Source organism: Ananas comosus, linkage group 15, assembly GCF_001540865.1.
Source record: "Ananas comosus cultivar F153 linkage group 15, ASM154086v1, whole genome shotgun sequence".
In the NCBI taxonomy this organism is placed as follows: Eukaryota; Viridiplantae; Streptophyta; class Magnoliopsida; order Poales; family Bromeliaceae; genus Ananas; species Ananas comosus.
In genome coordinates this window covers 1,766,639-1,778,762 of record NC_033635.1, presented here as the reverse complement: position 1 = coordinate 1,778,762, position 12,124 = coordinate 1,766,639, and the positions used below count along the sequence as shown (strand labels likewise).

At 37.6% G+C, this 12,124-nt stretch overlaps 3 protein-coding genes across 3 annotated transcripts; 2 read left to right on the top strand and 1 right to left on the bottom strand.

Moving 5' to 3' along the window:
• Positions 3,157-6,056, top strand: LOC109721605 (GEM-like protein 1). The gene is made up of 4 exons (XM_020249298.1): positions 3,157-3,467; positions 3,582-3,683; positions 4,752-5,023; positions 5,636-6,056. The coding sequence occupies exons 1-4, from the start codon at positions 3,269-3,271 to the stop codon at positions 5,822-5,824; spliced, it is 762 nt and encodes a 253-aa protein (XP_020104887.1). The 5' UTR covers positions 3,157-3,268; the 3' UTR covers positions 5,825-6,056.
• LOC109721483 lies at positions 6,897-7,969 on the bottom strand. Its single transcript, XM_020249135.1, has 3 exons — positions 7,911-7,969; positions 7,780-7,841; positions 6,897-7,433 (listed from the first exon to the last, which is right to left on the bottom strand). The coding sequence occupies exons 1-3, from the start codon at positions 7,948-7,950 to the stop codon at positions 6,897-6,899; spliced, it is 639 nt and encodes a 212-aa protein (XP_020104724.1). The 5' UTR covers positions 7,951-7,969.
• On the top strand, positions 8,696-11,521 carry LOC109721606 (bet1-like protein At4g14600). Its single transcript, XM_020249300.1, has 4 exons — positions 8,696-8,797; positions 8,913-9,045; positions 9,895-9,951; positions 11,110-11,521. The coding sequence occupies exons 1-4, from the start codon at positions 8,757-8,759 to the stop codon at positions 11,272-11,274; spliced, it is 396 nt and encodes a 131-aa protein (XP_020104889.1). The 5' UTR covers positions 8,696-8,756; the 3' UTR covers positions 11,275-11,521.

Sequence of the window (12,124 nt, the reverse complement as noted above, 5' to 3'; positions counted from 1 at the left end):
TCTAACGGAGCCGATCGTCGATTCGGAAACTCCATCATCGAAAACGGCTCAGGAGAGCACAGCAGTCCTGCATATATATATATATATATATATATATATATATATATATATATATATATAAAAGGACAACAATAATATTTGGTAATTTTAAAAATTATATAAAAATCTTTTTTATTAAGAGATGGTCTAATTAATCATATATCGTCGTCTTATATATAATGCGCGAATATTAAAGTAGCGTTACATGACAAAGGAAAGAGACTTGTTCTACACCTAAAACAGGGCTGCACGTGCGCGCTCGCACGTGCCTGGGGTGGTTCTAATCGCGTGGGATTCTATTGATCGGTCAAAGTTGGTTCGTGGCACGGGAGTTTCTGTTTGACCGTCACGTACTCACGTGTCCTGCTTGGGTACAGCCGTATTTGGGGCCCACCAGGTTCGATCAGAGCCGTTCATCAATTTTTTTTTTTTTGATTGATGATCCTTTGCAAATGTAGCCGAACTCGACCGTTTGTACTTAGGATGAGTAAATAAATAAATTATTCGTGCCATCCAAAATTATTCGTCGTTATTTTGAGGCGAAGCACAATTTATCTCGTTAAATAACTCCAGCTCACTGTAATCTAATTTGATAAGTTTGGTGGTACAAACTCTAATACTGTTGGATGAAGTAAAATTAGAGCACTATTACGGAAAACACTACTCGTAAAAACTTCTGCTACAACAGAATCAATAATATTATATATTAGAGCTTATATTGTTGATACTTAATTAGAATCTCATTTATGTCTTTTATTAATCTATTTTAATTTTGTTTTGATATACGCGTTAAATATAAAAATATTTAAACATCGTTCTTCAATAGTTTAAACTTTTAGAGTACAACACTTGTTTCACATGATATCAGAATAGGAGGTCCGGAGTTCGAGTCACGTCAGGCTCCTAGCATATTAATTTTTTCCCATTTAATTCAAGTCTACGTTATGGGCTGACTAAAAAAATCTCAAGTCCAGACGTGTTATTGTCATTAATATGAAAAAAGTAAAAGCAGAATTAAACAAGCTTTTAGGATTATAAAAGACTTGGCTCGTTTCATTTCATGGCTAAATTAAGAGAACAGCAGTACATGTAGGTACAATCATCACTATGCCAAATCTGTTTTGCCACTTTGTATCCCTTGCACACTGCACACGAGAAACTAAAATCACAAATTCACCTTAAACAAGGGATCCCTCAAATATATAAGAAAAGAAATTCCACTATTAGTAGTGTTCCTTACATAGAATCAGTGTATCTCTGTACAAATTCCACTCATGTAGATGATTCAATTAAGTGCCCTTAAAAACAAAGCAATAGCTTGGGAGATGACTCCCAACAATCCCACGAATAGCTTGTTGGTACTTCATTGGTACAAGTGTAAATGCCCGTCAAACCCAATAAATTAAACAAAGGCCCCACTTTATGCATGATTGAGAGTGGAACAAACATCACCCCATGAGCCATAACAACCCCTTCTTTGTTTATTTATTCACACCCCTACTGGGGGATGAGGAAATCACAAGAGCAGGCAAAAGGAGAGCGGTCCACTGCACTATGCCTATCTCTTTGGCATGATCCTGATCCACCACACCCCCATTAAGATCCATCTACTCTAGCTTCATTTTTAATTAAGTTGCCTTTTCTAGATCTCTTTATTTGTCTTTTAAAAAAGATTAATGATTTTGGACTCCATATTGTTATATGTGGGTGGTTTACTGGTCTTTCGGTATCATTTATATTTATGTTCCTAGCAGTATAGGTATATTCAGAATAGCCTGCTCCATTGCACAAAGTTGAGAATAAAAAATAGAAACTTAAATTTGAAGGTTTTATTTTCTCAATAAAAAAAAAATTATTTCAAGAGCCAAACAGGTCTTTAGTTTGATTGGAGCTTCTACAAAAGTGCTTTGAGTAGATTAGCCAGAATAAAGTAACCATTTTTCTATTCAAATATTTTAGTGATTTGGAGTTTTGCTTTTTGGTATCAGCTTCCTATCAGAAACCTCATGGATTTTCCCTTTTTTTTTTTTTTTTTTAAAGTTTTGTCACACATTTAACTTTTGCTTTTGAAGTGAAAAAGCGAATTGGGCCCAGCAAACATTTTATGTTAAAGCCCATTGCCTTTTGTCTTTGGGCCTTTACATTTTTGTTAAAGCACTTCCATCAGCAAGGGTTGTTGGATTTTCTAAATTTCTAATTAAGCTCTTGGAAAGGTATTGTTTTTTTAGCTGTTGATGAGAATGTGGGTGCCCATTCTTTCTTCTTATATTTAGCTTATTTACTTGTGCATACCCACAATGTAAGTGGGGTTTGCTTCTGCTCATTTTTATAATAAAGTGGGTTTTAATTGAATAAATAAATTAGTACCAATCTAGATTCAGGTAATCAAGATCACCAGGATGGGCATTATCAATTTATTGTATGTTATTGCATATTAGTCCCTCCAATCTTTGGATATTGAAACTAAGTCCATCTGGGATTGTAGTCTCCCAATGATATTTCTTTTCTTTTCTTTTCCCAAATATTATATTACTTTAAATCGAGATATGTTAATTTGTGTTGCTTCAGCATTTAAAGTTAGAATGTCTCGTCCTGCTCCTTTCAAACTTATGAACGAGCCCGATCGCCCCGTGCGAAATTTTTGGCATATTTTCCATTATTACTTTCATTCTCTTCACGAACCGAAAAGGAAAAAAATGAAAAAAAAAAACCTCTCCAGGATGAAACTATTTTATCCACTATTTGTACGACTTTAAGATTCGTACCAATTATTACATGGTCATAGAAGCAGCAAATGAAGTAATCTTGCGTTAGATACTGTCTCCGTTAAACTAAAGCTTTTGCTAAACCATTATCGGACGGGCGACTAGTAGGTTCGGGCCGAGGCCGTCCAATTTTGGGCCAAAATTTTAGTTATGAAGGCCCAGTTTGCCGAAGCCCGATCTAGCCTTTCCAACTTGGGCTTGGGCCCAACATTCAGTTGTGCCACGTCAGACTTCACGTATGATAATTGGATGATGTGGTGCACCAGGTCCAGGATCCACGACAAGTCCTCCCTCATCAGTCAGTGTGGACCCCACTGTTCTGGATAACACCTCGAAATTAATATGATCTCGTCTCATCCCCTCCTTCGTAAGGAAGCACCTGCCCATAATATAATAATTATATATGTGAGCTCGATCTCGGAGTCGCTCCGATCCATCGAACGCCACCGACGCGGGCGCCTCCCATGGATCAATCCACCGTCGATCACCCGGAGAAGAAGGGATCCAACGGCGATCACTCGCCCGAGTACGCCCCTTACCCTAAGCTCAACCCCGAGGACCTCACCCCTCCTCCTCCCCCCTCCTCCTCCTCCTCCTCCTCCTCCGCCATGGCCGCGGATCCCAACCCCTACATCACCGCCTCCCCCGGCCCCGCCTCCAAAAGTATCTCTCTCTCTCTCTCTCTCTCTCTCTCTGTTCGTTGATTCGATTGTGATTGGTAACTAGAGTTGTGATGGAGTATTTGATGGTTTTTGTGGTTGATTCGGGGTTTTGTAGATACGATGGATACCGTGCGCGATGCGCTCGGGAAGTTCGGGAAGAAGTTCGGGGACGCGGCGAAGAAGACCGAGGATTTGGCCGGGAATGTTTGGCAACACTGTGAGTAGCTATATTTTGTGGTTTAATTGTGCGCTTTTTATCAACTTATTTTGATTTTTGAATTTAATTTGGAAGAAGTGTGTGGATGTGTCCTTGTTGATGAGATCTATGGGTTAATGCTTGTATATTAGGGTGTGGCGTGGTTTTTACTGTACTTAGCAAACTATCAGAAATTTTAATTTAGTATTTGATAGTTGTAGATTGCTCAAAGCTTGGACTTTTGAATGACGGATAGTTTTTATATGCAATATATTTCCTTGCGAAAATGCTTATGATGGGACCTTGATCAGTCTGAGAGTGGTGTCATTATTGATCATGATGGAACAATATAAAACCCGTACTTGAAACTGGATGCTTGGTTTTTGATGGGAAATTTATGCTGCAACTGTATAGATATAGATAGATGTTTCAAATTTTTTTTTTTTTAATATTTATCAATTTGAGCTTTAGTTCCTTCCAGGACATGCTTATTCTTTGCTCATGCATCTAAGTTTTTGGGTGCCTGAATGAGATCAGTGAATGCCGCCCCTGGTTTATCCCTTTCACAGTAGTGAAATCTCTAATTGACGGTAGATCTTTGTTTTTGTTTTTTCTTAGTTTTCTCCTCCGCTTTCTTAAAAACTATAGATGATAGAAGAATACAACAACAAAGAAATGAAGGGATGAACAGAGGAAAAGTTGAATTTACATAGAGCCACTGGCTTGAGTATTGGCTCTTGTATCAACTCAATTGCATATTAGTGGATCTGATACTTGCCCAACTTTGTGCATACACATTTTATATATTTCAAGAGAAGATACTCAACTGTGGCCATTATTTGGTCTCTTAATCATGTACAGTAGGTTTTTTATATGCTAAATACAACTTTTACTAGTTTCTTATTTCTTGGAAGCTATTGTTACAAAACCAGTTTTTTTTTTGTTTTCCTGATAAATCTTTAAAAGAGTATATACTCCATCTCATTTTGTGTATGCAATTGCATATCAGCAAATCTTTTATAGATTTTGTATGTGTTGATGCTTGTTCGTGTTTTTGCTATCATGATTAAACTATCATTCTTGAAACAGTGAAAACAGGACCTAGCGTTGCGGATGCAGCAATGGGTAGAATTGCTCAAACAACAAAAGTCATAGCAGAAGGTGGTTACGATAAAATATTTCAACAAACATTTGACACTGCTCCTGACGAAAAACTTAAGAAAGCATACGCATGCTATCTTTCGACCTCCGCTGGTCCTGTTATGGGAGTTTTGTACCTTTCCACCGCAAAGCTTGCATTTTGTAGTGACAATCCACTTTCGTATAAAGTTGGGGACAAAACTGAATGGAGCTACTACAAGGTTCATCTATTCATTAACTTTATGTATATTCACTGATGTTCAACACAACCATCTCTCTTGAGACTGCCACATGATCTTCTTCTGTGATGTGTCTAAAGTGAGTATGCTCTAATTTAGAGCTCTAATATGCTCTAAGTTAGGAGTAAAAGCAAAACTTTTGGAAGCTCAGATGCCTATTTCAAAAAATGCGCCATAGTCTGAGTAAGGTCTATACAGTTTTAAATTAGTGGTTCAGTTTTCTGGGGTTTTACGGGGTTGTTGTGTTTGGTCTTCATGCGATCTTTATTTTTGGGTCAAAATTCTTTTTATCTCTGACAATTTTTATCGTATTTAGTAGTTCAGTTTTCTGGACTTATCATGCTATGGAAGAATTGTTTATATGCATTCCCAGTATTTTATAGCATGTTCCCCAGTTTTTGGCGAATGCTGAGTCAGGTTGACTAGTTAGTTCTGTATTGGCTACAAGGATAGGCCTAGAATAGTCATGCTGCTTCTAGAAGTTGGTTTGACTATTTATGACTGAACTCCTAATAGGCACTTGTTAACATGACCTTTTTCTTACGGAATACAAACATGGGCTTATACCAATGTTTTTCTTTTGAAATGTAACAGGTGTTGCTTCCTCTACAGCAGCTGAGATCTGTTAACCCTTCCACAAGCCAAGCAAATCCAGCAGAAAAATATATTCAGGTTGTTTCTATTGACAACCATGAGTTTTGGTTCATGGGTTTCGTGAACTATGACAGTGCCGTGAAAAGTCTGAAGGAGGCTGTTGGTGGCGGTCAGAATGTGCAACCCTAACAATGACTATATACATCTGCTCTTACTTGTTCAGGTGGTGTCTATGCTTTATATACAGGGTCATGTTCAGATTAAAAATATCATTTATGCTTGAACTTTTTGGTTTATCTTATATACTTAAAAACAGGGAGGTGTTTGTGTTTTTATCATTTCTTTATTTAAATGATTGTTTCTTCTGATTTGAGATGTTATATATTATCATGCTTGTGAATAAATTTACATGTTTATGTCACTTTGATTTCACTCCCGTCCATGTATTCTTATCTTGAAAAGTGGCTTCTATTATAGAAATATTCATTTATCGTGAAAGGTGGCTCTTGTTAATTAACATTTTCACTTCACAGAAATTGATGTTTCATTGAAAGCATACATTAGGCACTTGATATAATTGAAAATTATTAGCTTCTCTAGTTGTCTTCTGGAATCACCATCTATTAAGGTTAATAGATTGAAGTTCAGTTCTCATATCTCTGTAAGATATAGAAATTCAAAGTTTTGTTCTACTTCAATATCTGTTTTATATTGGATCATGATTCTGTAATGATATTGCATTTGGTTTTTTTTCTGAGATGTAAATTTGGTATGGTCTGTTTGATTGGGAGAATGGCCGTAAGCTAAGTATGCGATAGCTCCTATCTACATTTCTGGTAGAGAATAGTGTGAGTGCTATGTATTTTGATTCCGCTGTGAATGTATACATTACAACCATAGGAAAACACAAGGTTGCCATTATTTCTATTCAGTTTTGCTTTTTTTTTTTTGGTAGAAAATATTGGAGCCGAGTATTTTAATTTACATTAGATTGTATGTATTGACAATTCGTTGAAGACTATATGGTGCGATAATAATTTTAGCTATTGCTACAGGCTAGTTGGTAAAATGGAACATCACAAAAATCATGGTGGTTTAGTGTTTCAATTCTCAATCTCTTCATATTTATTCTTCATATTTCACAAACAAGATTTATTCACACAACTTTAATACAAGTATAAGGTAAGGTTCCTGGACGTGCTCTGAAGAGCCTGGTTTTGCAGTTTTATTATTCCGTTCACTTAGTATTACTCCAGGTTTGCTAATATTTCCATTCCGAGCCAATCTTTTTCTTATTTTTCCTCTCGAACTGTTTGTCATTTTGACAAGAGGCATCCAACCATTCCTCTTGAGGTTCGAACCCCAAAGAGCTATTCATTTTACTGCCACCTATGAATCCTTTTTGCGGTCGAAGTAACTTCGACTGATCCAATTGACTGATGCAATTGCGCAACTTTACTTGCTTAGCTTTAGATCGAGAACTGTATGGTCTAACTAGGTTGTGAAAACTGGGCTTGACTTCATATGTCTCAATCTTGCTCTTGCCATCTGATCTAATAATGATATTCAGCTCGGAGAGACGTTCACTTTTTGGTCCGTGCGATGGTTCCCTATTAGAACTAGTTGACGATGCCGACATCTTCCTATGCTGCTTGTGCAGATACAATCTTTGGAGGCGGAGTGCGAGGCCATATATGCCATCTTTAATCTCTTCTTCCAAACCCCTCTCAATTTCGGACTCCAACTCATCCCGGATCTTTTGTTCGTTCTCCGTCATTGCATTTGTATTGGCCACTCCCTGCACTTAGCAAAGAGGATTTCCATATATCTTTGATGTCTAAGTTGTATTTTGATTGATCAAATTTGGTGCTCAAGGAAAGCAATATAAAGTCCTAAATATCTCAATCCTAGGCTCCAAACGAGGCCATAAGAAAAATAGCAATAAAAATAGCAAACTTTGTTATTATTATTCAGAAGAAATGTGGATTAATGCCATAGTCTTGCAGTATTGTATAGCAGTGTGTACATAATACTGCTCTTGTATGTTATTTTGTGTGCTAGTTTGCTAATATGTCACATGCAAATTTGCTTGTATAGTATAATCCGGTATATGACGTAATGAGTATGTATGTGAGAGAGCGCACCATGTAATCGAGCACTGTGGAGCTTGTTTGAACACGATCAAGTGGTTCATCAACCTTGGACCCTGTAATTTTGCTTATTTTTAGATTGAAATAAACAAGAACAAGATTGAAGAAGAGGAAGAGAAATGAACCTTTTTCCTGCTCCTGCTCCTGCTCCTGCTCCTGCTCCATAGAGCAACAGTTTACAACATTCTGTGTCTCCTCAACACCTCACAATTTGAGTTGTTCATTTTAGCTATTTAAAAACATAAGTGTGATGTAACAGAATGGGCCCTACTGTGACAAGGACAAGATTAAGTTCTACATAGAATAATATAAGGCTGTATGAGTGCTTTCTTTACATAGGCTGTTCAAACTTTTAACGCCCACAACTTCTTTTTTTATGGTGACTACAGGGAATGTAATCAGAATAATAAAGGTAGTGTGCTTTACGTTGAAGCTAGTATATGCAAAGAGGGAGAAGGTAGAGGAAAGAGATGTGTTGCATTTACCCCCCCAACATGTTTGGTTGGGGTGCACCTACTCTTCCTTTTGGCTTGAGCCACACACGTTTTAGCTCAATGTGTTTATGTATGCGAATCAGCTTTGGTTATGTAACATAAATGTCCATCTTATGCCATCTTATGCTTCTCAAATGTTACTTATATCACTCGCTCGTATTTTTTTTTTCGCTGCTCCCGAAAATAGTTTCTAAAAAAAAAAAAAGAAGCTATATATATTTGGGCCAATTGCTTTGGTCCATGGGCCCAAATTTAGCCCATCGACCCAACGCAACCCATTTACAATGCTTATTCGGTCCATCTCTTTTTGCGATTCCGGTCCACTGGCGAACCGGCCGGTTCGGCCCTACGATTCTTTCGCGGAGTCGCCTCCCCTCACTCCCGCTCCCTTTTCCCTTCCATTTTTGCCGCTTCAAATTTCGTGCTCGTCTTCTCCGTGCTCCTCCCTAACCACCACCTCCTCCTCCTCCTCTTCCCATGGCGAATCCCTTCCACGGCTCCCATACTCTTCGATCCAGGTACATCTCTTGTCCCCTGCAATGGCCGAACTCTCTCTCTCGCGATCTCCGTGTCCTAGTATGGTTTCAAATTTCCACAATTTCTCCTATTTCCCTATCGATTTCGCTGTTGCAGGGAAGGGCTCATCGCTAGGTCCACGGCGGCGCCGGAGAGATCGGAAGAGATACAGCTGCAGATCGATCCGATGCACGGCGACTTGGACGAGAGTATCACCGGGCTCCGTGGCCAGATCCGGAGATTGAAAGGGGTGGGTCTTCGTCTCTTTCTCAATTGATTCCTTTCGATGAAATTTTGGGGATGGGATTGCCCTAGGTTTCAAAGTATCCTAGTAAATAGCAATACCTAGAAGAGGCAGGAAAATGATGAGTATATTGCTTACTTGTAGTAAAGTTACTTTTATAGGGAATGCACGTTGAGTGCAGTATATAGTTAAAAAATTTAAGCTGATGAAACAATGATTACCCCAAACCTAAATTCATCGATTCCGAATGAATAATGTATGATGCACAACAAAGTTATCTTTTTATTACTTCTTTCATTGAGCAGATTAATGCTAAACAGAGAAGCCTTGTCATTGGGGATACAAAACCTTTGTTTGTTGAATGTTGGTAGATGCTGTATTATTAACACTTAACGCATTTAAAAAATCTATTAGCATTTTTATGTGAACGGCCTGGTTTTAATTATTTTTCAGTGTATAGATTAATGGAAGGAATAAGAAAGAGTAATTTGGCACAGCTTCTTTCCTTATATTCTTCATTTTAACATTGCTTCATCTATATTATAGTCAAAATGTTTATTTAACTGTAGGCAATTGTCTTAAGATAGCGCTATGGACCTGACTTCTCATCAATCATGCAAGTGTGAGGAAAATGTTGTCTTAATGCTACATGATATGTGCTCTACAGAAAAGTTAATCTCAACCATTTTTTTGGTCACTTTGTAGTATGTTTGTATGCTTTTTTATTAGTTTCTAAATCTACTATGTTTATTTGATGCACTATCTAAATTGTCTACTTTCAGTTGTTAAGAATTCTCATCAAGTTAGAATTTTTTATGCACATATTTTACAAGAATTCAATATGACATTTTGCAGGTAGCTCAGGAGATAGAAACAGAAGCCCAGTTTCAAAAGGACTTCATATCTAAATTGGTTAGTTCCATAATTTGCACCATTATCTGTATCTGTGCGTGTGTTTGTGCACGCGCGCTCACGCACGTGCCAGCCACATGTGTACTTGCAAAATAGTAATTTTGCATACTTGTTTATTGATCATATATGTCCTCCTATATTTTGAAAGTTTATCCCTTCCATTTGCGATTTGACTACCATCAGCAAGCTGCACATAAAAAAAGAAGTTGATGATTGTTTTATCTAAATGACGCTTTTGCCCTTCAGTAGCTTCATAATTTTAGACACCCATTTGATAATAGGCCCATAGGTGAATTATGGCATTCGGTGTCATGGTCCTGTCCAGCCCGAACCCGTTGCACTCAAAGGCCTCGTTGGTAATAGATCTCTCAAAACAAGCTTGGCCTTGTGGGCTCTTGGTCATTGAGGCCCTGTGGTATCATTTGTATCACTTAATTAGATGCCCTGAGGCCACTATTTGTGTTTTTAATATGCACCTTTCACAAATTTCGTTAAATTAGCACGCGTACTGCATACATACCTAAATTTCTAATGGCTTCTTAGGTTTTCTACCTGAAGTTACAATTTTAAAAGGTTTTAGATTGAGTTTTCAAATAGATACAGGTTTTCATGTAGAGATGGATTCGAAACTGTAGTCGATCATGAAATCATGATCAAACGTTTTAGTGTGGATCGAAACCTGATTTAAACCCAAATTACAATGGGGGTAAACCAAAGATCCTTAAGAAACAGGTCACTTAAGAAGTACAAATGCAACCATATAGCGACAATTTGATAATGCGCTATGCCTATATCACATGGCCTATGTTCATTGCAGTCACTACTCTTTGCTCTTTCCGTTTCCCTTCCATTTCGATTTCTGTTTCCATATAGCTTGATAGTCCTCCGACTTATGTCAGTTGTAGACATTTGTAAATCTAATTATTTCTTACTACTGTATGATTCTCTTTTGACCCATGTTCAACTGGCCTGTGGTAACAGATTTCATCAGTCAAAATCCTTTGTATGGTATCATTCTGTAGTCTGTACTCACATGAGCCCATGCGCACCTAAGTCAAGTCCTACTAATTAAACGACTTGTAGATGGGGCGGTCCGTTAATTATTTCTTTACATCCATGCCTCAAGCTTTGTGTGATGCAATTTTGGTTACTGTACAGCAAATGACTCTCATAAAAGCCCAGGCGGGGTTGAAGAACAACATAAGGAAAATGAACCGGAGAATCATACAACAGGGCTCGAACCATGTAGTAGTCCATGTTGCCCTCTTTGCTCTGCTCTGCTTCTTTGCGGTCTATCTCTGGTCCAAATTTCATAGCACATGAAGAGACAAAAAGTTCAAAGCGGTCGGCACTAAGTTTCACCAGTGCGGCTTGAGTAACTAAGAAGTATTCCTCTTTTACAAGTGCATTGCTAATGCTAAGATAGGGTTCATAAATAACTCTGAAATTTTGTGAATTTTGTCCCACGTGGGGTAGGCAGGTAAAATGGTAGGAGTAATGTCCTTAAATCCCTATCTCACTTGGAACAGTAGTAACCTGAAGAGTAGGAATTATATAATCCAACATATAATATGTGGAAGTTGCTCAAATCTCATACTGCTTCATTAAAAGTCTTATATTGCTTCCAAATGTGCTTATACTTAGAAGTTTTTTATTATTATTTTTTTCTGCTGGGCTGTACAACTTTAGCTCCGCAATTAATTCAGTTTTGGGGTATGAACAGTTTTTGTTAATCTCTCTAGGCTTGTGCGAATTACTAGAACTTGGTTTTCACAAGAATAGCGGAAACTGATTTCAATCGTACATGGACAACCTCAATAATCCAAGCTTCGCCTCGTGTTCGTAGACATGTTAGCAGCATTTAGCGACTCCTTGGTACTGTTTTTAAGTTTAAATATATGAGTTAACATTAGAGACAACACATTTATGTCTAGCAGCCATTATATATTAGACTCTGAAAAGTATTTATAATAGAAAATAATGATAACGAGGCGATAAAAGTTATATTTTTTTCTTTTTGTTTATTTTGACCAGAAGACATATAAGGTGATTTCCTGCACACTAGTTTGAGATAATATACTAAAGAAATGGAAAAGCGATGTTTGGCCGAATTCCTTGAGTGAGGCGCACACATTGAATACAATTCAATTTGAGAATGTGGAAACTTTCGCAG

Coding starts and splice junctions, on each gene's coding strand:
- LOC109721606 (XM_020249300.1), top strand. CDS start 8,757: ATGGCGAATCCCTTCCACGGCTCCCATACTCTTCGATCCAG. Junction 9,046..9,894: donor AGATCCGGAGATTGAAAGGG/GTGGGTCTTCGT, acceptor GACATTTTGCAG/GTAGCTCAGGAGATAGAAAC. Junction 9,952..11,109: donor AGGACTTCATATCTAAATTG/GTTAGTTCCATA, acceptor GTTACTGTACAG/CAAATGACTCTCATAAAAGC.
- LOC109721605 (XM_020249298.1), top strand. CDS start 3,269: ATGGATCAATCCACCGTCGATCACCCGGAGAAGAAGGGATCCAACGGC. Junction 3,684..4,751: donor CGGGAATGTTTGGCAACACT/GTGAGTAGCTAT, acceptor TTCTTGAAACAG/TGAAAACAGGACCTAGCGTT. Junction 5,024..5,635: donor CTGAATGGAGCTACTACAAG/GTTCATCTATTC, acceptor GAAATGTAACAG/GTGTTGCTTCCTCTACAGCA.
- LOC109721483 (XM_020249135.1), bottom strand. CDS start 7,950: ATGGAGCAGGAGCAGGAGCAGGAGCAGGAGCAGGAAAAAG. Junction 7,842..7,910: donor GGAGCAGGAGCAGGAAAAAG/GTTCATTTCTCT, acceptor GCAAAATTACAG/GGTCCAAGGTTGATGAACCA. Junction 7,434..7,779: donor CCACAGTGCTCGATTACATG/GTGCGCTCTCTC, acceptor TGCTAAGTGCAG/GGAGTGGCCAATACAAATGC.